At 39.4% G+C, this 23,332-nt stretch overlaps 2 protein-coding genes across 4 annotated transcripts in view; one reads left to right on the plus strand and one right to left on the minus strand.

Annotated features, from left to right (window-relative positions):
* Positions 1-23,328, minus strand: part of QRSL1 (glutaminyl-tRNA amidotransferase subunit QRSL1) — a 32,318-nt gene extending 8,990 nt beyond the window's left edge. For 2 of the 3 annotated variants that reach the window (XM_007190645.2, XM_007190646.3), the window contains exons 1-8: positions 23,198-23,328; positions 11,047-11,206; positions 10,384-10,482; positions 9,047-9,143; positions 6,418-6,594; positions 1,693-1,868; positions 1,493-1,605; positions 414-606 (exon numbers count right to left, since the gene is read on the minus strand). In XM_007190645.2, coding sequence (XP_007190707.2) covers positions 414-606; positions 1,493-1,605; positions 1,693-1,868; positions 6,418-6,594; positions 9,047-9,143; positions 10,384-10,482; positions 11,047-11,206; positions 23,198-23,221 — 1,039 coding nt within the window. In that variant the 5' untranslated portion in view covers positions 23,222-23,328. The remainder of the gene's footprint in view (positions 1-413; positions 607-1,492; positions 1,606-1,692; positions 1,869-6,417; positions 6,595-9,046; positions 9,144-10,383; positions 10,483-11,046; positions 11,207-23,197) is intronic. The other variant, XM_057527802.1, reaches the window with a different exon arrangement.
* Positions 1-23,332, plus strand: part of RTN4IP1 (reticulon 4 interacting protein 1) — a 110,075-nt gene that overhangs the window by 39,898 nt on the left and 46,845 nt on the right. The gene's annotated exons all lie outside the window — the stretch shown is intronic.

Consider the following 23,332-nt stretch of genomic DNA (forward strand, 5'->3'; position numbering starts at 1 on the left):
TTAATGGTTTCTCTTTTTTATCTGCCTTTGGACTGACTGACTTGTCAGGAATCAAGGAGAGAAAAGACGATAATGAAGAGGGAAACTTCAGTTGTTCACTCCCTCATTCATTCATTCATTTTATTCAGATGTTTACTGAGCTCCTGCCCTGTGCCAGGTACCACACTGTATGGACTGAGAATACAGAGCTAAAATACTCTACCTTCAAGATACAGTCCAGAGGGTGAGCTGAAGATACAGAGATATTATGATGAATAGTGTGAATGCTAAAATGACAAAGGTAAAGGGATTCACTGATCTACTTCCATAAATCTTAACATTATCCCTGGCAATAATATTTTTTGTTACTAATAAACGAACCTTTCAAATGTTTGAGACAACTTCCTTAAAAATCCAAAATACAGGCAACTTACCATACTCTAGCCCATCAAATCTTGCCATATTCGATGCCACTTCCGATGTACACAATACGTGGTAGCAGACAATTGAGTAACTGGTGTGGGGCAGGGACACTTCAATTACTTTGGCCCCCTCAGACTCAAAGAGATTAGCAGCTTTGGACCAAAGAGATCGTACTTCACTCGACAATGCTGGTGTAAGATATTCCTTAATGGAAAAAGTCAAAATGCAGAAATTAGAATATCTGTGTAGATGGTGTTATAAAAATTTGTACTCCAGAAACTTTGGCAATACGTTAGAACATCTGATTAAATTGCTAGCAGGTAGCTAGAAAGATTGAACTAATTTAAGACTGTTTATGGCATGACAAGCACAGTACTAGATACTGTGAGCTCGATATAATATTAAAGATTGGCGATCTGGTTGGAGAACTTATATTTGTTAAATGTTCATTATATACCAGGCACTCTGCTAGATACTTTCCAAAGGTTCTCTCATTTAATGCTTTTAACAGTCTTACGATGTAGATATTATCATCCTTCTTTTTATTAATGAAAAATATTGAGACTAGAGAAGTTAACTAACTGTCCTAATGTTACATAGCAGGTAAGTAGAGGATCCAGGATTCTCAACTAGGTCTGTTTCTCTCTAAATCCTTAAAAGTAGGCACACCTGTTACCTTAACTGAAGATTTTAAAGATTTTACAGTATTTCTCTACAGCGGTGGTCTCAACTGGGGGCAGTTTCCTCTCCTCTTCCTCTCAACCAGGGGATATCCGATAGCATCTGCAGACAGTCTTGCTGGTGGGGCAGTGGTGGTGGTGGGGGGGGGGGGGTGCTACCTCTAGGGTTAGAGGCCAGCGATGCTGCTGAACATCTCACAACGCACAGCACAGTCTCCCAGAACAAAAAATTATTGCTAAGCTCAAAGTTAAAAATTTTAAAAGGTTAGTAATTTAACATATCTGTTTTCATGTGCTCAGGTCACATAGCTAATACAAGTGGCAGAGCAGGGATTCAAACCCAACCAGTCTGTTTCCCAAGTCTGTGCTCTGTATTTGACTTGACAGTACTTTTGTAAAGACAGAGTTACCTTCGGAATTCCTATACACAGTTTGCTCACATCTGTCAAACTGGGAAGCGTAAATGGCTTAACAGGATCTTGAATTGTGGTAGAATCTTTGGGATCATGCCCAGCTAGTATACCTGTTAAGTAGAAATATTTATGAGTGACAGACACAGTGCTGAAGTGGAATGGTAATGTTCTGAAACTCCATGGAATTGCATAAATACCCAACACAGTGGCTGCATCATCCACACATCTGGTTAGGGTTCCTGGCACATCCATGGAGTTCACCAGGGGAATGAGGCCATGACGAGAAACTAAGCCATAGCTAGGCTTCAAACCAACAACCCCACAGTGGGCAGCTGGATTTCTGGTTGATCCTCCTGTATCGGATCCTAAAGCCCTGAAATTTAAATGAAATTCTCTTTAGCAGGATCATATATCTCTCATTATATTTGAAATCTATCCCTTTAAATGTATATTTAAAAAATGTTATTTCCTCCTGATTTTACAAAAAATAAAACGTGCTCATCTCAGAGAATTCTTTACAGAAAAGCGTAAAGATGTAACAAAATATTCCACCACCCTGAGGCAAACACTGTTAACATTTTAGCATAGTACCTTCAAGTCTTTTTTTAAATGAATTTTTCTTTCGTTCAGGTCATTCTGTAATCGTAAGTTTCCATCTCTTTCTTTTGCTTATCATGAGCCTTTTACTATGTCATTAAAATTACTGAAAATTTTAAATATGTATAATACTCTATCATATCAATTGGCAATTCCCAACTGATTCCCAATTTTAAAGTCCATTCTCCTATCAATATACATACAAATCTTTCTTCTAAGTTCTTTATTTTTTTAATTGAAGTATAGTTGATTTACAACATTGTGTTAATTTCTGCTGTACAGCAAAATGACTCAATTATACACATATATACATTATTTTTTACATTCTTTTCCATTATGGTTTATTCCAGGATATTGGATATAGTTCCCTGTGCTCTACAGTAGGACCTTGTTGTTTATCCTTTCTATATGTAATAGTTTGCATCTACTAACCCCAAACTCCCAGTCGATCCCTTCCCCTCCCCACCTTCCCCTTGGCAACCATAAGTCTGCTCTCTATGTCTGTGAGTCTTTCTGTTTCGTAGTTAGGTTCATTTGTGCCATATTTTAGATTCCACATATAAGTGATATCATGTGGTATTTGTCTTTCTCTTTCTCTTTCGGACTTACTTCACTTAGTATGATAATCTCTAGTTGTATCCATGTTGCTACAAATGGCATTACTTCGTTCTTTTTTATGGCTGAGTAGTATTCCATTGTATACACGTACCACATTTTCTTTATCCATTCATCTGTTGATGGACATTTAGGTTGTTTCCATGTCTTGGCTATTGTGAATAGTGTTGCAATGAACACAGGGGTGCATGTAACTTTTGGAATTATAGTTTTGTCTGGATATATGCCCAGGAGTGGGATTGCTGGATCCTATGGTAATTCTATTTTTAGTTTTCTGAGAAACTTCCATACTGTTTTCCACAGTGGCTGCACCAACTTACATTCCTACCAACAGTGTAGGAGGGTTCCCTTTTCTCCACACCCTCTCCAGCATTTGTTATTTGTAGACTTTTTAATGATGGCCATTCTGACCAGTGTGAGGTGGTGTGGTACCTCATTGTAGTTTTGATTTGTGTTTCTCTAATAATTAGTGATGTCGAGTATCTTTTCATGTGCCTATTGGCCACCTGTATGTCTTCTTTAGAGAAATGTCTGTTTAGGTCTCCTGCCCACTTTTTGATTGGGTTGTTTGTTTGTTTGTTTGTTTTGTTTGTTTGTTTTTTTGTTTTTTTGATATAGAGCTGTATGAGCTGTTTATATATTTTGGATATGAAGCCCCTGTTGGTTGCATTGTTTGCAAATATTTTCTCCTATTCCATAGGTTGCCTTTTTGTTTTATGGTTTCCTTTGCTGTGCAAAAGTTTGTAAGTTTGATTAGGTCCCATTTGTTTATTTTTGTTTTTATTTCTATTGCCTTGGGAGACTGACCTAAGAAAACATTGGTACAATTTATACACATACAAATCTTATACCTTCTTTTAATGGCAATTTTATAATATGCTTTTACAAACTAAACACACCCCTCCCAGAAATTCAGATACAGCCATTCTACTACCCTATTTAGGATCATGGCTAGAAATGTATTTTAAGTTATTTATGACAACTTATGTTGTTGCCAACTAGAATAACTGCATAATAAAGTACTTGTAGGGAATTCCCTGGTGGTCCAGTAGTTAGGACTTTGTGCTTTCACTGCCGAGGGCCTCGGTTTGATCCCTGGTTGGGGATCCCACAAGCCATGCAGTGCAGCAATCAATCAATCAATCAAGTACTTTGTAATAAACACCTTTAAACATAAATCTTTGCCCATATATCTGATTAAATTTTAGGCTAGCTTCCAAGAAGTAGAGTTAATGGGACAAAAGGTCTACCTGTCATTATAAGTTCTTAATATATTCTGTCAAATTACTTGTCAGAAAGGTTATGCCAATTTATATTCCCAATTGTAGTGAATCGGATTTTTTTATGTTTCATTATCATCACTGAATACTAGCAGCTCTTAAAATTTGGTTAATTTGATAACCAAAAGCTTTGCTAATGTGCATTTTTGAATAATTCTTCACATCTATTTGTATTTGCATTACCCAACTATGAAGTGTCTGTTCATTTCTTTGCTTAGTTATCTATATAGTCTATGTTTTTCTTATTAAAAAAGAAACCTTGAGGACATTATGCTAAGTGAAATAAATGAGTCATAAAAGCACAAATACTGCACAATTTCACTTATATGAGGTACCTAGAGTGGTCAAATTCACAGAGACAGAAAGTAAAAGAGGGGTGGCCAGGGGCTGGAGAGGTGGGGGGAGGGCAAATGGGAGGCTATTGTTTAAGTGGTACAGAGTTTAAGTTTTGCAAATGAAACCAGTTCTGGAGACTGGCTGTGTGATAATGTGGATGTACTTAACACTACAGAATTGTACACTTAAAAATAGTTAAGATGAGAAATTTTGTTATGTATATTTTACCACAATTAAAAATTTAAAAATTTTAACTATTTCAGGAAAAAAGGTTTTTCTGATTAGAAAAGTGTAATGTCTACTGTAAAAATTAAAGTATTTTATAACTATATGATCTATAAAGTGAGATTTCTCTTAAAATCACTGCCCCCATAATAATCCTGTTATCACTTTTTATATATATTTATCCAGACACTTCCATGCAACTAACATATATACATATGTAATTATTATTTTTAACAGAAATAAGGCATACTATACATACTGTTCTGCAACTTGTTATGTGTAATTATTACTTTTAACAGAAATAAGGTCATACTATACATACTGTTCTGCAACTTGTTTTCCACTTAACAGTGTATTTTGTATTTCTTCCCATGTCACCACATAGCGCTCTAAATCATTCTTTTTAGTGGTTGCATAGTATCAATACTCCTAGAATCTTCCTGTTTTAAAAACTATTATAAAAGAAACAAATCAATAGGGGGGAAAACAAATCAGAACACCTGACGGTTTGGGACCCATTCAACCTGGAGTTACTTTGGGTCTGTGCCTCTCTTGAGTACACCCAGAGTGAAGCTTTGGACTGAACAAGGCTTCTATGTGTCACATGGCCCTTGTGCTCTACAGAAAATGCAAATTAGATTGTCTTTCTTACCAAGTCCACTTGAGCCACAAAATCAGACTGCTGCTTTCACAATTTCTAAAAGGACACATTTTCTTATTAGGATTCCTTGATGGCTGGGTAAAAGTAAAACCGACATTTCCATAGGAATTATGTGTCAAAATGCCATCTTCTCAAAGCACATTCAGAAAGATGAACACTAAGTGGGGTGAGGAGGATAGAAAAAAGCCCCTAATCTTGCAATCCTTGCTTGTCAGAACTCTCATTAATATTAATGTGGTGCTATAAAATTCCACAGAGATAAAATGAAATGGTTTTACTTGTTAACAAGATTTCAGGGAAACTTAAAAACCTGTAGAATCTAAATCTCCATAGCTCTAAAAAATATAAATAATTTATTGATTGCAATGCCTCAGAAAGAGCTTAGTTTTTCAGTGGATAATTAAGGAAAGATAAAATACATATAGTACTGCTAAAGAAAACATTCTATTTGGTTAAATTGAGACCAATAAAATAAGTATAATAACAGCAATATTTATTTACTCTTCTTTAGATGGTTAAGAAATGCTTTACAAATGGGACTTAAGACAAAGCATGATTGATGGATTCTTTCCAAATACAAAGTATGACAGTTGAACAAACCACCTCCCTACAAATTTGAAAAAACTTTATGTACTAATATACATTTTTAGTTGTAGGTTTAGAAAAACACTATTTAATGTATTCTATTGATACATATTAGGAGCATTTTCTTCCTCCCTCCCTCCCTCTCTTCTTTCTTTCCTTCCTTTTTTTTTAAAGTCAGATTTAGCTGAAGGATAAACCATAGCTAACAATTTAGTTCAGTAGCACTCGACTAAAGCCAAGGTATGTTAGTCTCTAAATATCTGTACAATCAGTGAGCAGATACCCAGATAAATTATTTAAAAATGAAATTCAATGAAGTCTATTTAAGCTAACTGCTTTATTCTGTAAAATCATGTTTTTAAGAGGACCATATACTGTAGAGGAAGAGTTTAAATGCTGTCTTAAATTGAAGTTAAATGTATAGAATACACATAAGTGTACCATAAAGCTGAGTGTATTTAAGATATAATTTTGATACACCATTGAGCACAAATAGCTCAATAAAGGGAAATAAAAATACCAAGGTATGAACGACTCTATTGTTGAATTTTGTGTGTGGTTTATGACTATTTGTATTAGGTTAGGTTGGGTTTTTAAAGTACAGATAGAAAAAAACATCTTACGCAAAGCACGTGAACGCTGACACAGCCGCCGCGCTCCCTCCTGAGCTTCCTCCAGTTATCAGCCAATCTGAATCCTCATTCTCACCATGAGACTTCTGCTTCCTCTTTTCTCTATATTGTTTTGAATAACTCCAAGGGTTTTTAACCGGTCCAAATATGCCATCTGTGCTTCCAGATCTGAGATGAAGAAGTGAAGCAAGATATCTTAATACAATTCATTTTATGTAAAATTTTCATCTCCTGATTGTATTATTTGCTTCTGACACTGTATAATCCACTATAACTTGAATTAGAAAAGGTAGGAAGCCTGCTTAGATGTACCTTTCTTTAATTAGACAGTTGAGGAGGTGAAGGATGGGAAGTAACAGCATTTGTGGTAGAAAGTAGGAAAAAACTAGTCTGCTAAGAAAAGAAAATTTTTATCCCAATTGATCATCTAATTCAGCTTAGGATGATTTCCTTCGTAAATTAAGGTCTTCCAGTTGAAGAGTGTCACAAAACATCCAAACAGTTAACAAGTAGTCTTTTGAAGGAATTCCTCTGTTAATCAGAAGTTTTAAGAGGCGAATTCCCCAGTGGTCCAGTGGTTAGGACTCTGCACTTCCACTGCAAGGGGCAAGGGTTCCACCCCTGGTCGGGGAACTAGGATCCCACATGCCGCATGGGGAAGCCAAAACAATTTTTTAAAAATAAAAATAGAATAAAAAAGTCAATTACATTTCTATATATGAACAATGTTAAACAATTAGAAATTGAAAAGAAAACACCATTTTCTATAACATTAAAAAAATATGAAATACTTGGAGATAAGATCAAATGTGCAAGATTTATATACAGAAAATCATAAAAATATTGCTGAGAAAAATTAAACTCTAAATAAATGGAAAGATATACAGAATTCATAGGTCAGAAGGCACATATTAAGATGTCAATTTTCTACAACTTGATCTATAAATTCAATACCACCACAATCAAAATCCTATCAAGCTTCTCTGTAGAAATTAGTAAGCCAATTCTAAACCTTCTATGGAAACGCAAAGGATCTAGCATACGTAAAATAATTTTGAAGAGGAACAACAAAGTTGAAGAACTCTTATTACCTAATTTCAAGGCTTACTATAAAGCTACAATAATCAAGATAGCGTGATACTGGATATACAGATCAACAACAGAATCCAGAAATGAACCTATACATGTGTTCAACTGATTTTTCTTTTTTAATTAATTAATTTATTTTTGGCTACGTTGGGTCTTTGTTGTTGCACACGGGCTTTCTCTAGTTGCAGCGAGCGGGGGCTACTTTTCGTTGCTGTGAGAGGGCTTCTCATTCCGGTGGCTTTTCTTGTTGGGGAGCACAGGCTCTAGGCACGCAGGCTTCAGTAGCTGTGGCTCGTGGGCTCAGTAGTTGTGGCTTGCACACTCTAGAGCGCAGGCTCAGTAGTTCTGGCGCACAGGCTTAGCTGCTCCGGGGCACGTGGGATCTTCCCGGACCAGGGCTCAAACCCAGGACCGCTGCATTGGCAGGCGGATTCTTAACCACTGCGCCACCAGGGAAGCCCCATTGTGGTTTTAATATACAACTGATTTTTGACAAAGGAATCAAAGTAATTTAATTTGAATTCTTATACAAATAGTCCCATATCTACAGGACAGAATATGTAAAAAAAAAAAAAAAAAAATGCACTCTGGCTTTCTTCATATCATGTACAAAAAAATTAACTCAACTGGATCACAAGTTTAAATTTAAGAACTGAAACTATAAAACCTCTAGGAGAAAACATAGGAAAAAAACCTTTATGACCTTGGGAAAGGTAACGATTTCTTTGAAAAGACAAAAACATGAGTCATTAAAGAAAATGATGAACTGGACTTCATCAAAATTAGAAACTTTCACTCTTTGAAAGGCATGTTCACAGAATGCAAAGACAAGCCAGACACTCAGAGAACATATTTGCAAATCACCTATCTGATAATGGACCTGAATCCAGAATATATGGAAAAAACTATTATAACTCAGTAAGAAGACAACCCAACTTTTAAAAAAGGGCAAAAGATTTGAATAGATACTTCACTGAAGATATATGAGTAGCAAAATAAACACATGGTGTTTAACATCGCTAGTCATCAGGGAAATGCAAATTAAAACTAAAATGAGGGGCTTCCCGGGTGGCGCAGTGGTTGGGAATCTGCCTGCCAATGCAGGGGATACGGGTTCGAGCCCTGGTCTGGGAGGATCCCGCGTGCCGCGGAGCAACTGGGCCCGTGAGCCACAATTGCTGAGCCTGCGCGTCTGGAGCCTGTGCTCCGCAGCGGGAGAGGCCGCGATGGTGAGAGGCCCGCGCACCGCGATGAAGAGTGGCCCCCGCTTGCCACAACTAGAGAGAGCCCTCGCACAGAAACGAAGACCCAACACAGCCATAAATAAATAAATAAATAAATAAAAATTAAAAAAAAAAAAAAACTAAAATGAGATATGACCTATTAGCAGAATATAATCTCATGGAGGGTCTGAGAAACTGGCATTAGAGTCCTCAAGAAATCACCTCACTACTTTTAGGTACCTACACTTAATGAAATTAAAGACACAGATGAAAGAAATACAAGAAGAGAAAATTTCAATTTTACTTACCCCATAGCAAACTCATCTAAGTTTGTTTTTCCCATTAGTAGAGCTCCCTGATCCAACAACTTCTGAACTACTGTAGCATTATACGGTGGTACATAACCTGAAAAAAATTCAGTTATTTTCTTCTTTTTTAAAAAAATTGAGGTATAATTGATTTACAATGTTATATTACAGGTGTACAACATAGTAATTCAAAAATTTTATAGATTATATTCCATTTAAAGTTATTATAAAATGTTGGAATTTTATTATAAAATTCCCTGTGCTGTATAATATATTCTTGTACCTTATTTATTTTATACATAGTAGTTTGTACCTCTTAATCCCCTCCCCTACCTTGCCCCTGTCCTCTTAAAAAGGAAAGAAAACAGTGAACATGTAATCATATACAAGAAACAAAATTTTAAACTGCAATTAAGCAATTCGTATTGACATGTTAATTATTCCTAATTTAAGTAGTAGGTTGTACTTTCTTCTGAAAGTTAACTTTTTCTACTGCTAATTGCTACATGTTTTCCAAAGAAAGTCTATATATTCTGTCTTTACATCCTAAAACTATTGACTTTAACAGTCAGTACTACAAAGTATTGAATGAGATGTACCCAATTCATTTGAAACTAATCACAAATCATGATTTTGCTCATTGTACTTGACTTTCTCTTCTCAGATGTGCAATACCATGGTAATTTTTATCTATTTCCAGCAGGAATAGATCTTCGTTGTCAATTAAAATTTCCTCTCTCTAGTGTATATTCCCAGACAATTAACAAGTCTACCTATCACAGGAACTTGGGGCATACACCTCATAGAATGTTAGTTTTAGTGCGTAGTACCCTAAATATGCTTTTTCCATTTCTTTTTCCTCCTTGGATCCAAATATCTTGATAAATATGATTCCTTTTTGACCTACTAAACTTTAAAAGATAAAACTAAGCTTCACTCTACTAAGTATAGTGATAGATGGAGGAGTCAGGAGATAAAAATAACCAGACAGTAGATGCTAATAAATCCTCATACCATCTGCAAAAGAGGGGGAATGACAGCCACTTTATACTTATTTCTATGTTACCAACGAGTGGGTGTTAGAGGTCACTTAGCATGTTTGTGATCAGTTATCAAGTCTTTCCAAGTAGGATTCATCCATTAAGCAGGCCTACCCCTGAAGAATAATTTTGCATTCTGAAAGAGCAAATAGTAAAAAGGTAATATTCTACCCTAAGTTATTTCCTTTGCAGATATAATCAGTCTGAGAATATCTTGGTGCTTTAGTATCTTATCTTTAATTTAAACTGAAAAATACCTATTTTTATAAAACAATGCTCCGGTCAGTTAAACTTTACCTTTCAGCATGTTTGATGCACATGTTGTCTCAATGCCGGCCGTGCTAAAGTTGTCTTTTACCGCAACAGGAATTCCATCTAAATCCCCGAGTGAGAGACCTGCATTAAAAAGCCAAAAGAATAGAAGAAATATTGGGTTGGCCAAAAAGTTTGTTTGGGTTTTTTCATAGCATCTTATGGGAAAAGCCAAATGAACTTTTTGGCCAACCCAATATCTAGTTCAAAATACAGACATTAATACTAGTTATTAACTACTAGTTTTTGCTAAAGATACGTCTTCAGAAATCAAATTTGTGTTAGAAATTATTATAGTTGGACATTATACCCGTTAGCCTCATTTTTATTATACCTCATGGCCAGTTCTTTTTTTAAAAAAAAATTTATGTATGTGTATATATATATATATTTATTTATTTATATTTTAAAATTTTTGGCCATGCCAGCTGGCTTGTGGGATCTTAGCTCCCCAACCAGGGTCTGAACCTGGGCCGCCAGCAGTGAAAGCTCAGAGTCCTAACCACTGGACCACCAGGGAATTCCCCAGTTCTTTAAATAAGGGAATTTTTTATGTTTAAAGCTCCACTTGCCAAATGGAGACTGCTATAACCAATTAAACTCTTTCTCTCGGGATGTCACAATTAAGTATAATTCAAAGTAATTTACCTTTCTTATATCTTTTCTCTGATTCTTCAGCTTGCTTTAAGGCCACCTCTTCTGATACAGTAATGTAAGCATTTAGAAACTTGGTCTTCTTGATAAGGGAGAGACATCTTTGACAGAGCTCAGTTGGAGTAACTTGGCCTTGTTTCAGTGCCGCAGAAACCTAGAGTATACACAATTCAAAAACCCTTTGCCAAGTCTGCAGAAGTTTCAGATGTTACACTGAGGCGGGCAGATAGAGTGGTTAAGTATATAAATTTGAAGTGAGGCTTGGATTCAAAACCAAGAGAACCTATCAAGTCTACACTTACTTAGGATGGTGAATAAGGGTAACACATTGGTCAGCTGAAAGATGGGTTGGAGGACACCACAGTCATAGCCCTAGCTGAGGAACTCTACATCAGGCTTGAACAAACAAGATCACTGGTTTAGGTAAGCCGTCCTGTCTAGGAGAAGTAGAGGCCCAGTGTGGGTGAATCATGGGTTAGGGTAGATTGTGTACAGAGAAAAGCTTAGCTGCAACACAGGCCATCCACAATGCAAAAACCAGAATGAACTAGACAAGGCATTACAGGACTTTATGGCCCCAAATAAGTGATCTTTATTAAACAGACCTTTTTATCTATTGGAGAATTCAAGCAAGAGCCACTACAAATTGAGAGAAATGCTTGTAAAATATGGGTTCAAAAGCCAACTAAGGGCTTCCCTGGTGGCGCGGTGGTTGGGAGTCTGCCTGCCGGTGCAGGGGACATGGGTTCGGGCCCTGGTCTGGGAGGATCCCGCATGCTGCGGAGCGGCTGGGCCCGTGAGCCACAGTTGCTGAGCCTGCGCGTCTGGAGCCTGTGCTCTGCCACGGAAGAGGCCGAGATAGTGAGAGGCCCCCACTTGCTGCAACTAGAGGGAGCCCTCGCACGGAGACGAAGACCCAATACAGCCATAAATAAAAATAATAAATAAATAAATTAAAAAAAAAAAGCCAACTAAAAACAAGCTTTTCTAAAACCCTGTCTTTGATGCATTAGGAAGGCTAGTAAAGAACGTGTTAAAATAAACTGCACTTCAAGTGACCAGAACCTGTATATTGACAGTCAGTAAAGCCTAAGGTGAAGTGCTGACTTGTAATACTTCCTGTAGGAAGTAATAATAAATACTTACTAATTGAATAAAAGGCATGAATAACAAGAAGGCAAAGATGATACCAAGTCTTTAGAGATCATCTGAAGAGTTGGGTAAGATGGTAGCTCAGACAAGGGGGATGGGGAAAAGTAACACTTGCTGAGTATTTACCAAGAGCCAGGCACTGTTGTTGCTTTAGATTCATTATTACTTTATTTAGCCCTTAAAACAACCACTTAGGGCTTCCCTGGTGGCGCAGTGGTTAAGAATCCGCCTGCCAATGCAGGGGACACGGGTTCGAGCCCTGGTCTGGGAAGATCCCACATGCCATGGAGCAACTAAGCCCGTGTGCCACAACCACTGGGTCCGTATGCCACAACTAGTGAAGCCCGTGCACCTAGAGCCCGTGCTCTGCAACAACAGAAGCCACCGCAATGAGAAGCCAACACACTGCAACAAAGAGTAGCCCCCGCTCGCTGCAACTAGAGAAAGCCCGCACACAGCAACGAAGACTCAATGCAGCCAAAAAGTAAATAAGTAAATAAATTTATTTAAAAAAACAAAAAAAACCCAACCACTTGTTAGGTATTATTAACCTCATTTTATAGATAAACTGAAGCTAAGAGAGGTTAAGTGATTTGTCCAAAGTCACAGAAATAGTAAAGGGTAACTTAACAGGTAGTAATAGTAAAAGTTAACAGGTAACTGCTCCTTCACCATTTCTCTCTGCACCAGTGGAAGCTTAGCTCGTCCTGTATGCTGACTGTATTTCCACGTGTCCTATATACATCAAGCAATAGGAATTTGCATTTAGGGGAAAATCTGCAAATGATCTGCTCTAGGCTGTTGAATAAATCATCAAAGTGGTGGTATTCTTAGGCCTGAGGGTTTTAAGCCAGAAAAGCAGTGCGAATAGGCCATTGAGAGGACCCCTAATGCTGATGCACAAGAGGAGGAAAGGGCTGCCATGGGGATGCTGAGGGAGGGGTTCAGGATGGGGAGGGGTAGCTGGGCTCAACTTAAAGGAGGTAACCTAGCAACAAGAAGAGATATTTCTGTTGAATGGTTTGTATGAGATGTAAACTCTTTAGAAGAGGGAAACTGGAGAAAAAGAAAAGACAGCAATGTATTGTAATATTGTAAACATGGAGTGGGCTTATGTAAATAGGCTGAGTGCAAGCGTCAGAACTAGCAAAAACAGAAAGCTGGAGACACAGAGAGGTATATAAACAGGCCTACTCCAGAGCGAAATTATAAAAATGAGGAAAATTATGCCTGCCATTTTCTCTTCTTCTTTGCCTCCCTTCAAGTCCCCTAATGCCCATTATCTTCAAGTTGCCTTCTGACTTGCCAAGTGATATGAGAATAAGAGGTAAGGAACTGCAGTTATGGTTACAAGAAATTAGACTGTCTGGGAGCATTCTTTTTATTTATTGAAATATAGTTGATTTATAATGTTGTGTTGGTTTCAGGTGTACAGCACAGTGATTCAGTGATACATACAAATATATCATTTTTTCCAGATTCTTTTCCCTTAGAGGTTATGACATAGTATTGAGTATAGTTCCCTGTGCTATAAAGTAGGTCTTGTGGTTACCTATTTTATATATAGTAGTGTGTATATGTTAATCTCAGGCTCCTAATTTACCCATCTCCCCCACGCCCTTCCCCTTTGGTAACCATAAATTTGTTTTCTTTGTCTGTGGGTCTATTTCTGTTTTGTATATAAGTTCATTTGTATAATTTTTTTTTTTTTTAGTTTCTACATATAAGCAATATCATATATTTGCCTTTCTCCGTCTGGCTTACTTCACTTAGTATGATAATATCTACGTCCATCCATGTTGCTGCAAATGGCATTATTTCATTTTTTATGGCTGAGTAATATTCCACTGTATATATGTACCACATGTTCTTTATCCTTTCATCTGTTGATGGACATTTAGTTTGCTTCCATGTCTTGGCTATTGTAAATAGTGCTGCAATGAACATTGGGGGGGGGCGTGTATATTTTCGAATTATGGTTTTCTCCAGATATATGCCCAGGAGTGGGACTGCAGATCATATGGTAGCTCTACTTTTAGTTTTTTAAGGAAGTGCCATACTGTTCTGGGAGTACTCATTTTATTTTTTATTTATTTATTTTTTAAAAATTTTATTGATTTATTTTCTTTATTTTTTTTTTTTTGCTGTGTTGGATCTTAGTTGCAGCACGCTGGGTCTTTGTTGAGGCGTGCAGGATTTCGTTGCAGCGCGGGCTCTTCGTTGTGGTGCGCATGTTTCTCTCTAGTTGTGGTGCGCGGGCTTCTCTCTAGTTGTGACATGCACGGGGTCCAGAGCACGTGGGCTCTGTAGTTTGTGGCAGGCAGACTCTCTCGTTGGGGCACGCGAGCTCAGTAGTTGTGGCACGTGGGCTTAGTTGCCCCGTGGCATGTGGGATCTTAGTTCCCCGACCAGGGACGGAACCTGCATCCCCTGCATTGGAAGGTGGATTCTTTTTTTTTTTTTTTTTTTTTTTTTTTAAGGATTTTCTTATTTATTTATTTATTTATTTATTTATTTATTTTTGGCTGTGTTGGGTCTTCGGTTCGTGCGAGGGCTTTCTCCAGTTGCGGCAAGCGGGGGCCACTCTTCATCGCGGTGCGGGGACCGCTCTTCATCGCGGTGCGCGGGCCCCTCTCTATCGCGGCCCCTCCCGTCGCGGGGCACAGGCTCCAGACGCGCAGGCTCAGCAATTGTGGCTCACGGGCCCAGCCGCTCCGCGGCATGTGGGATCTTCCCAGACCAGGGCTCGAACCCGTGTCCCCTGCATTAGCAGGCAGATTCTCAACCACTGCGCCACCAGGGAAGCCCAAAGGAAGGTGGATTCTTTACCATGGACCACCAGGGAAGTCCTTGGGAGTACTCATTTTAAATGGTAATCTTTGTTAGGACCATTTTTAGGAAATTTAGATTTGAGAAACTCAATAAGGGTATTGGAAAAGAGAAATGAAAACAAAGATGCTAATTAGATAGAATGGATTACATGTTAAGGATTATGACATATAAATAGTATAGCTCTCCTGGAGCAAAACTAAAGGTATCATATCTGAATATAAGATGAAATCAACTAGAAAAGTTTTCTCTTCCCTCTTTTCTCAAAACCCCAGCTCATATGAAGCACAGGCCTTGGAGGAGATTATATTACTCTCCCTGTGTGTTAATCTACAGTCTCCCTGATACTCCTTTTCATTCACTGAAGTTTTTAGCAGCTGGTTTGCTGTAATCTTCTTTTTTCTTTTTTTTTTTTTTAACCAATTATTTATTTATTTATGGCTGTGTTGGGTCTTAGTTGCTGTGTGCGGGCTTTCTCTAGTTGCAGCGAGCAGGGGCTACTCTTCGTTATGGTGTGAGGGCTTCTCGTTGCGGTGGCTTCTCTTGTTGTGGAGCACGGGCTCTAGGCGCTCAGGCTTCAGTAGTTGTAGCACGTGGGCTCAGTAGTTGTGGCTCGCGGGGCCTAGAGCGCAGGCTCAGTAGTTGTGGCACACGGGCTTAGCTGCTCTGTGGCATGTAGGATATTCCCGGACCAGGGCTCAAACCTGTGTCCCCTGCATTGGCAGGCGGATTCTTAACCACTGCACCACCAGGGAAGTCCCTAATCTTCTTTTCTATGGCTCCTGTTGCTCTTTTTGTTGACTTCAAACTTCAAGTCAGGTACATGGACACCTGGCCTCTCAGTTCCTGACCTCACTTCACACAAACTCTTCCTTCACCTCACCCCAGTTACCAGCTCACATGGTCATTAGCCCAGACTATATCATTACCAACATCTGTATCATCTCCCAAACCTCAGTTCTAATTATCCCACATCTCTTGTCCCCTGAGCTCATTTACTCTACTACCCACATGGTCAGCAAGAAAACGGGGAACAGGGACTTCCCTGGTGGTGCAGTGGTTAAGAATCCGCCTGCCAATGCAGGGGACATGGGTTTGATCCCTGGTCCGGGAAGATCCCACATGCCGCGGAGCAACCAAGCCCGTGAGCCACAACTACTGAGCCTGTACTCTAGAGCCTGCGAGCCACAACTACTGAGCCCATGTACCACAACTACTGAAGCCCATGCACCTAGAACCCATGCTCTGCAACAAGAGAAGCCACCACAATGAGAAGCCCTCGTGCTCCAACAAAGAGTAGCCCCTGCTCACCGCAACTAGGGAAAAGCCCACGTGCAGCAACGAAGACCCAACACAGCCAAAAATAAAAATAAAAATAAAAAAATAAAAAAATATTTTTTAAAAAAAGAAAGAAAGAATACAGGGACCTCAGTCCTACAACCACAAAGAAATGTATTCTGCCAACCAGTGAGGTGGAAAGAGGATCCCAAGGCATCCAAAGAGACTGCGGCTCTGGCTGACACCTTGATTTCAGCCTTGTGAGACTCTGAGTAGAGAACCCAGCTACTCCATTCCTGGATTCCTGACCCATAAAACCGTAAGATGATAAGATTGCGTGTGTGTTTTAAGACTGTGTTATTTTAAGCTGAAAAGTTTATACTAATTTGTTACACAGCAGTAGAAAAGTAATATACCTTCTTAGAAAAATTAAGAAATCTTCCTCAGGAACCATTCTTCTTAGAAAACAGGGGAAGAGAAAACTGTAAATACATATAATCTAGTAATTTTGTCACTGTAACAAAATTAGTGTTAATAATGGCACTTGGTTCTAGGCATTATCCTAGATGTTTCCCCCCCCCCCCCACTGATAGGTTTTTATTTATTTATTTATTTATTTTATTTATTTTTGGCTATGTTGGGTCTTCGTTGCTGCGCGTGGGCTTTCTCTAGTTGTAGCGAGCAGGGGCCACTGTTCGTTGCAGTGCGCGGGCTTCTCTCGTTGTGGAGCATGGGCTCTAGGTGCATGGGCTTTAGTAGCTGCAGCACACAGGCTCAGTAGTTGTGGCTCACAGACTCTAGAGCACAGGCTCAGTAGTTGTGGCGCACGGACTTAGTTGCTCCGCGGCATGTGCGATCTTCCTGGACCAGGGATTGAACCCGTGTCCCCTGCATTAGCAGGCGGATTCTCAACTACTGCACCACCAGGGAAGTCCCCTAGATGTTTTATATTTCATTTAATCTTCATATCCACACTAAGAGGCTGACAGTATTTCCATTTTACAGATAAATTACTGAAGTTCCTGCTTAAAATCACATAGCTAGAAAGTAGCAGAGCTGGGATTCAACCAAGGCCTTATCTTGTTTCCAAAGCCCATGCTCTGGTCCACTATACTCTACTACTTCTCTATGCAGGCTGTTACAGCATTTACTCCTCTGTAGCAAATAGAGAACATTTTGTTAACTTTACACATAACATCAAAGCTTCACTTAGGAAAAGAACTGTCTTTCAAATGAAAAACTGTCTTGATAAATGCTGAAGGTATAGAAGAGCCCTTGAAAGCTGAGTGTCTGGTTGACTGGTACTCTCTTTAACACACTCATTTAACATTCATGCTTTTTGTCTCCATTGTTCCAAGAAACAGCACATCAAGATCACCAGTAGCCTCCACATTCCTAAATCCAGCAGTCATGGCCCAGTCCAGCAGCACTCAGCATTCAACACAAGACATCACTCCCTCCTTGAAGCACTTCTTTTTCACTTGTATTTCAGGACACCAAGCCATCCTGGTATTCCTCTTGCCTTACTGGCCACTCCTTCAAGTCTCTTTTGCTGGCTCTGCTTCCTACTGCTGACCCCTGAATGTTGGAAAGTTTTAGGCCTTGTTCTATATTTACACTCAGATGTAATCTGACCATATAACTTCAATTATGTCCTCTACTCTGGACAATTTATATCCTCATACCTAGCTTCTTTCTTGATCTCCACATTCCTATATCTACCTGCTTAACTGACATCTTCACTTGGATATCTTTAGAAGCATCTCAAAATTAACATGTCTTGATAACTTTCTCCTCACAACATGCTCCCTGTAGAGTCTTTCCCATCTTGATAAATGTTACCATTTCTACAATTGCCCAGGCCCCAAAACTAAGCATCCTCCTTGATTCATCTCTTTCCCTCAAATCCCATATCCAATCCATCAGAAAGCCATACCTTAAAAAACTAACACCCGGGTTTCCCTGGTGGTGCAGTGGTTAAGAATCCGCCTGCCAATGCAGAGGACACGGGTTCGAGCCCTGGTCCAGGAAGATCCCACATGCCACAGAGCAACTAAGCCTGTGCGCCACAACTACTGAGCCTGCGCTCTAGAGCCCGCGAGCCACAACTACTGAGCCCACGAGCCACAACTATAGATCCTGCATGCCACAACTACTGAAGCCCGTGTGCCTAGAGCCCGTGCTCCACAACAAGAGAAGCCACTGCAATGAGAAGCCCGCACACCGCAACGAAGAGTAGCCCCTGCTCGCTGCAACTAGAGAAAACCCGCGCACAGCAACGAAGACCCAACCCAGCCAAAAATAAATAAATTTTTAAAACCCAAAAACAACAACAACAAAAAACTAACACCCACTTTGCATTACCTCTCCTCCCATCACCCTATCCATGCTGCCATCAGCTCTTGACAATGCAATGACCTTCTAACTGGTCTTCCTGCTTCCCTACTTGCTTTCCTATAAACCATAATCCTGAATAACACGAAGGAGCTTTTTAATTTTTAAATCAAATCATGTCCAAAGACTCAAAACTTCCCAGAGGATTTGCATTACATGTAGAATAAAATCCACACTCCTTAACATGGTCTGAAAGGTAATCTGGCTCCTGCTTATCTATAACCTCATCTCCCACTACTCTTCTCGTTCAGTTCTCTTGGGTCTGCTGGCCTTCCTGCTATTCCTTGACCACATCAAGTTTGCTCTTGCTTCAGAGACATTGCACTTTTATTCTTTCCTCTGCCTGGAACACCCTTCTCCCAGATCTTCCCAGGGCTCACCCTTCTCATCCTTCAGGTCTACTAAATATCACCCACTCAGTGAGCAAAACCTTCCCTGACCACTCTATCTAAAACACCCATCTCCCCAACTAATTCGCACACTATAGCCTGCTTAATCTTTCTTCATAGCACCTACACTACCTGAAATTCTGTTATTTACTTAAACAAAGAAACTTATTTAATGCCTGCTTCCCCACAAAAATGTAGGCTTCATGAGGGCAGGAACTTCTTTTTTTTTTTTTTTTTTTACTGTGTACAAAGAGAACTTCTTTAATTTTAAAATTACAAACTGTATGCATTATCTTCTTATCATTTAATGATTGTTAAGAGTTTTAATTGAACAGGACAGGTTAAATGTAAAAAGGTGACATAATATTATTATATAATTTTTGAAAAATGTTCAACACTAACACATTTCCAATGTTAGTAATAACATTCCCTTAGCTAACACATTAAAAGTTAGCCAACTATATTATTTAAGTAATATAGTTTATTTAAATATTTGCAGCTATCAGCTATAAACACTACAGCGAAAAAGATCAGGTAATAAAAGTGTCATTTAGATTAACATTATTAATTAAATGTTTAAAGGGTTATAAATATAAACGAACCAAATCCTATTGGACTGCCTGGTTTTACTATTTGCAGGTTGAGAACATACTTCAAGGGTGACAACTTTTTTCACTCAAAAGTCAGAATGAATAAAAGAGAAACTGAAAGCCTCATTTAAAGGCAGACCATTCCCTGCATCTATTCTTGCTACCTTTCTAATTTCATGCTTTCAAAATTGCCAAAATAATTTTTAAAAATTTCAATGGTCATGTCACTCCTTTTCACTGACTTTCCAGCTTTTAGGAAAAAGATCAAAGTCCTCAATTTGTCTTGCAAGACCATAAATGATCTAACCAACACCCATCTTTCTAGCCTCAAATCTGGCCAAACTCTCTCTCGATCTCTGCCCTCCAATCATAGAAATCTTCTAGTTCCATGGAGATACATCACATTCTTTCCACCACAGGGCCTTTGAATATGCTGGTCCCAAAGCTTGGAAGGTCCTCTGTCTTGTACTGTCCTGGCTACTCATCCACCGTGTCTCTACACAAGTCGTTTCCTCAGAAAAGCCTCCCGCTTACAACAACAATCCTATGTCTATGTCCTATCTTTATGGCTCCTTATACATTTCCTTTTTTTCCACTTACACAGCTAATAATTTAATATTTATGATTGAACACTATCCTGAAAGTTTCACAAGGACAGAACACTTCTCTTCTGCTCTTCATTGAATTTCCAGTGCCTGTCATATCTTAGTTGATCTTAGCTGGCATAACAAAATACTACAGACTGGGTGGCTTAGACAACAGACATTTATTCTTCACAATCTTGGAGGCTGAAAGCCTATGATCAAAGTGCCAGCATGTTCAGGTACTGGTGAGAGCTCGCCTCTTAATTTGCAGATAGCTGCCTTCTTGCTGTATCCTCACATGGTAGAGAGAGAAAGAGATCTCTCTCTTCTTATTCTTATTAGAGAGAAAAGAGATTTCTCTCTCTCTTCTTCTTACTGGATTAAGGCCCCATCCTTATAACCTGATTTAACCTTAGAAACCTCCTAAAGACCTATCTCCAGATACAGTCACTTCGGTGGTTAGGACTCACAGCTACAATGAACATTGACCAATGATTTCCTCTTTGCTAAAACCAAAGCATACTTTTAATTCTCATTCAGAGTCTCTACATTGGCCATGCAGTTTGTATGCCATTTCTGTACAAATCTGGGGGCACCTTTCACAGATTAGCACCCTCTAGAATTATGCAGTGTACAACCTGCACATTAAAGGCAGTATCTGGTCTTCTAGGGCAGGAACTTCTGTCTTCAATGCTAATCCCCAGTGTCTGGAACACAGAGGTGCTCAATAAATGTTAACTGAATGAATGAATTACTGAGTTGTTTAAAATTTGGAGTCTACTTTCCCATAGAACAGTAATTAAATGTTCTTAGGCTAGACCCCCAAGAAGCCTACTGGATATATAATTAACTTTCTTTAATATAACAATAATCAATTAATATAACTTTAGGGTTAATAATATTAGCCTAGCATCTGGTTCCCAGAAACACTGAGATCATGCCACAAAAAAGGAAGGTGAAAGTAAGACTCTTCCCCCTTACTGAGTGTACCTGGGTAAAATTTACAAGTAGCAGTTTTACCTCCTATTTGGCATTTTACCTCCTTTTAGTGCTTCCTCCTAGGGCTCCTCTACAGCCCTAAGCCTCCACTTAGGCCCACAAATTGTCTCAAAATGCCATCGTTTCCAGCCCCTCCCTCAATCCCCTCCCCCGCAAAATTTCCCCTTTCTTTAATTGATTATCTCAGCCAGGGTGTGATGGAGAGAAATATGATTGAACTATTATAATTCACAACAATGGATAAATAAATCATTCAACCTTCCCAGGCATCTTTACATATTTAAAATAGAATGTGTACTAAATTAATTAATCTCTAATTGGTAGAATTTGGGGCATTGGTACAATGATGTGGAAAAAACAGAGTGGACAGAAGATATATTATGGGCTGGGAAAATAAGCAAATGTTTTCCACACAATAGGCATCAATAAATATTTGTTAAAGGAGTGATTAAGTGAAAGTAATCATGCCAAGGCAATTTCCTGACTACCCTTGGGTCAGCTTCCCTTTTCCCCCTTGAGGTAAAAGTTGTTTCTGACAATGGCTCACTGGACATTAGGAAGGGGTGGCACAAAAAAGGTAGTGCTGGGGGAAAGGGCAGAAAAAGAAAATACCATATTTTTTAGGTTATATTTCATTTTAAAACAAGTTTGAAGTTAAAATTTTTTTAATTTTTAAAAACAAATTGTATTCTTCACTGATGGTATAGGCAAGATACAATTTAGGATGGTAAAACAAAAATGTATTTAGGGGAATAACTATTTATTATTTAAAACCTGTGGATTTAAAGTTCTCATAATTTACAGCTTTCTAAAAGGCTGCCAGCTGGAAAAAGAAAAAAAAAAAACACTTCCCAGGTGAAGATACAAATGGAAGATGGAAGGCGGGGTAGGTCCTCAATTGCTACTTATCAGCAGAATCACCTGGAACCCAGGTTAAACCATACACTCTGGGCCTTACCATACTGACCTTCCTGAGTGGGACACAGCTGTAGCTTTAAGGCGGGCCGAGGTGATCTTGATAGCAGTGGGCCTGCAGACAGCTCTGCAGGTTGAGAGATCAGAAAGCCAGGAGATCTGAACTAAAGCCCTAACAGCAGGGATAAAGTGAGAGAACACGTTCCCAACGTAATTTCAAAAGAGAACTAACACGGTTTAGTGACTTACTGGATATATGACATATGAAGAAGAATCTAAGGGCAACTCGGATAACAGTTGTGCCGCTAAAAACAGAATATTAAGAATTCCGTAATTAGGTTTTTGTGTTTTTTATGATGGCGGTTGAGACGCAATAGGTGGTTCTGTTACAAGGATGAAGTCAACTTGGTTAAATTGATCAAACTCTTGTGGGAGTTTTGGAAGAGATGTCCATTAGACATTCACAAATATAGCCCAGAGTTCAAAAATGATGTCCCGGAAATGGAGACACGGGTAAGAGAATCATTGGTATCTTGGTGGTAGTTGAAGCTTGGAGAATGAATATATCCGGGGGAGAAAAGCTAAGAATCACTAGTTTGGCTTTTGCAAGGGACAGATTTGCGGGCTTCTTAGTGAGGACTGCATCAGATGTGTGTAGCGAACAAGAGAGACTGACGTGGACCAGCCAAATCCCCCTTATCTGGCAGAGCCCACTTTGAGACCGGCCAGGGCCCCACGCAGCCAGAGCGAACGAATAATCGAGAGAAGCCACTGTTTCCTTCCACCCCACAGCGCGGCGGTGCAGAAGCCTCCCCCGCTGAGATCCTAACTCCTGAACGGATATGAGAAGCACAGCCTAAGGACCCGGAGGTCCGAATCCCCCACCAAGTTCCAGGGAAGGAGGCGGCGAGGCTGACCAAGATGCGCGCCGGCCGGGGAACGCCACGTCCAAGTGAACAAGGACTCCGCGAATCTTCCCGACCTCCCTGGGCCCTCAGCAGGCAATTCCACTCACTTCTCGGAGGGTCCGGCCCAACATGGTCCTGGTGTCCCACCCGCCACCACAGGAGCCTGGTGACAAGGAGGAAAAAGAAAGGTCAGCTGCCGCTGCTGGTATTACATGGGCGCAGCCATTTGCCAGCGACCCTGT

Source organism: Balaenoptera acutorostrata, chromosome 14 (genome assembly GCF_949987535.1).
Source record: "Balaenoptera acutorostrata chromosome 14, mBalAcu1.1, whole genome shotgun sequence".
Classification (NCBI taxonomy): Eukaryota; Metazoa; Chordata; class Mammalia; order Artiodactyla; family Balaenopteridae; genus Balaenoptera; species Balaenoptera acutorostrata.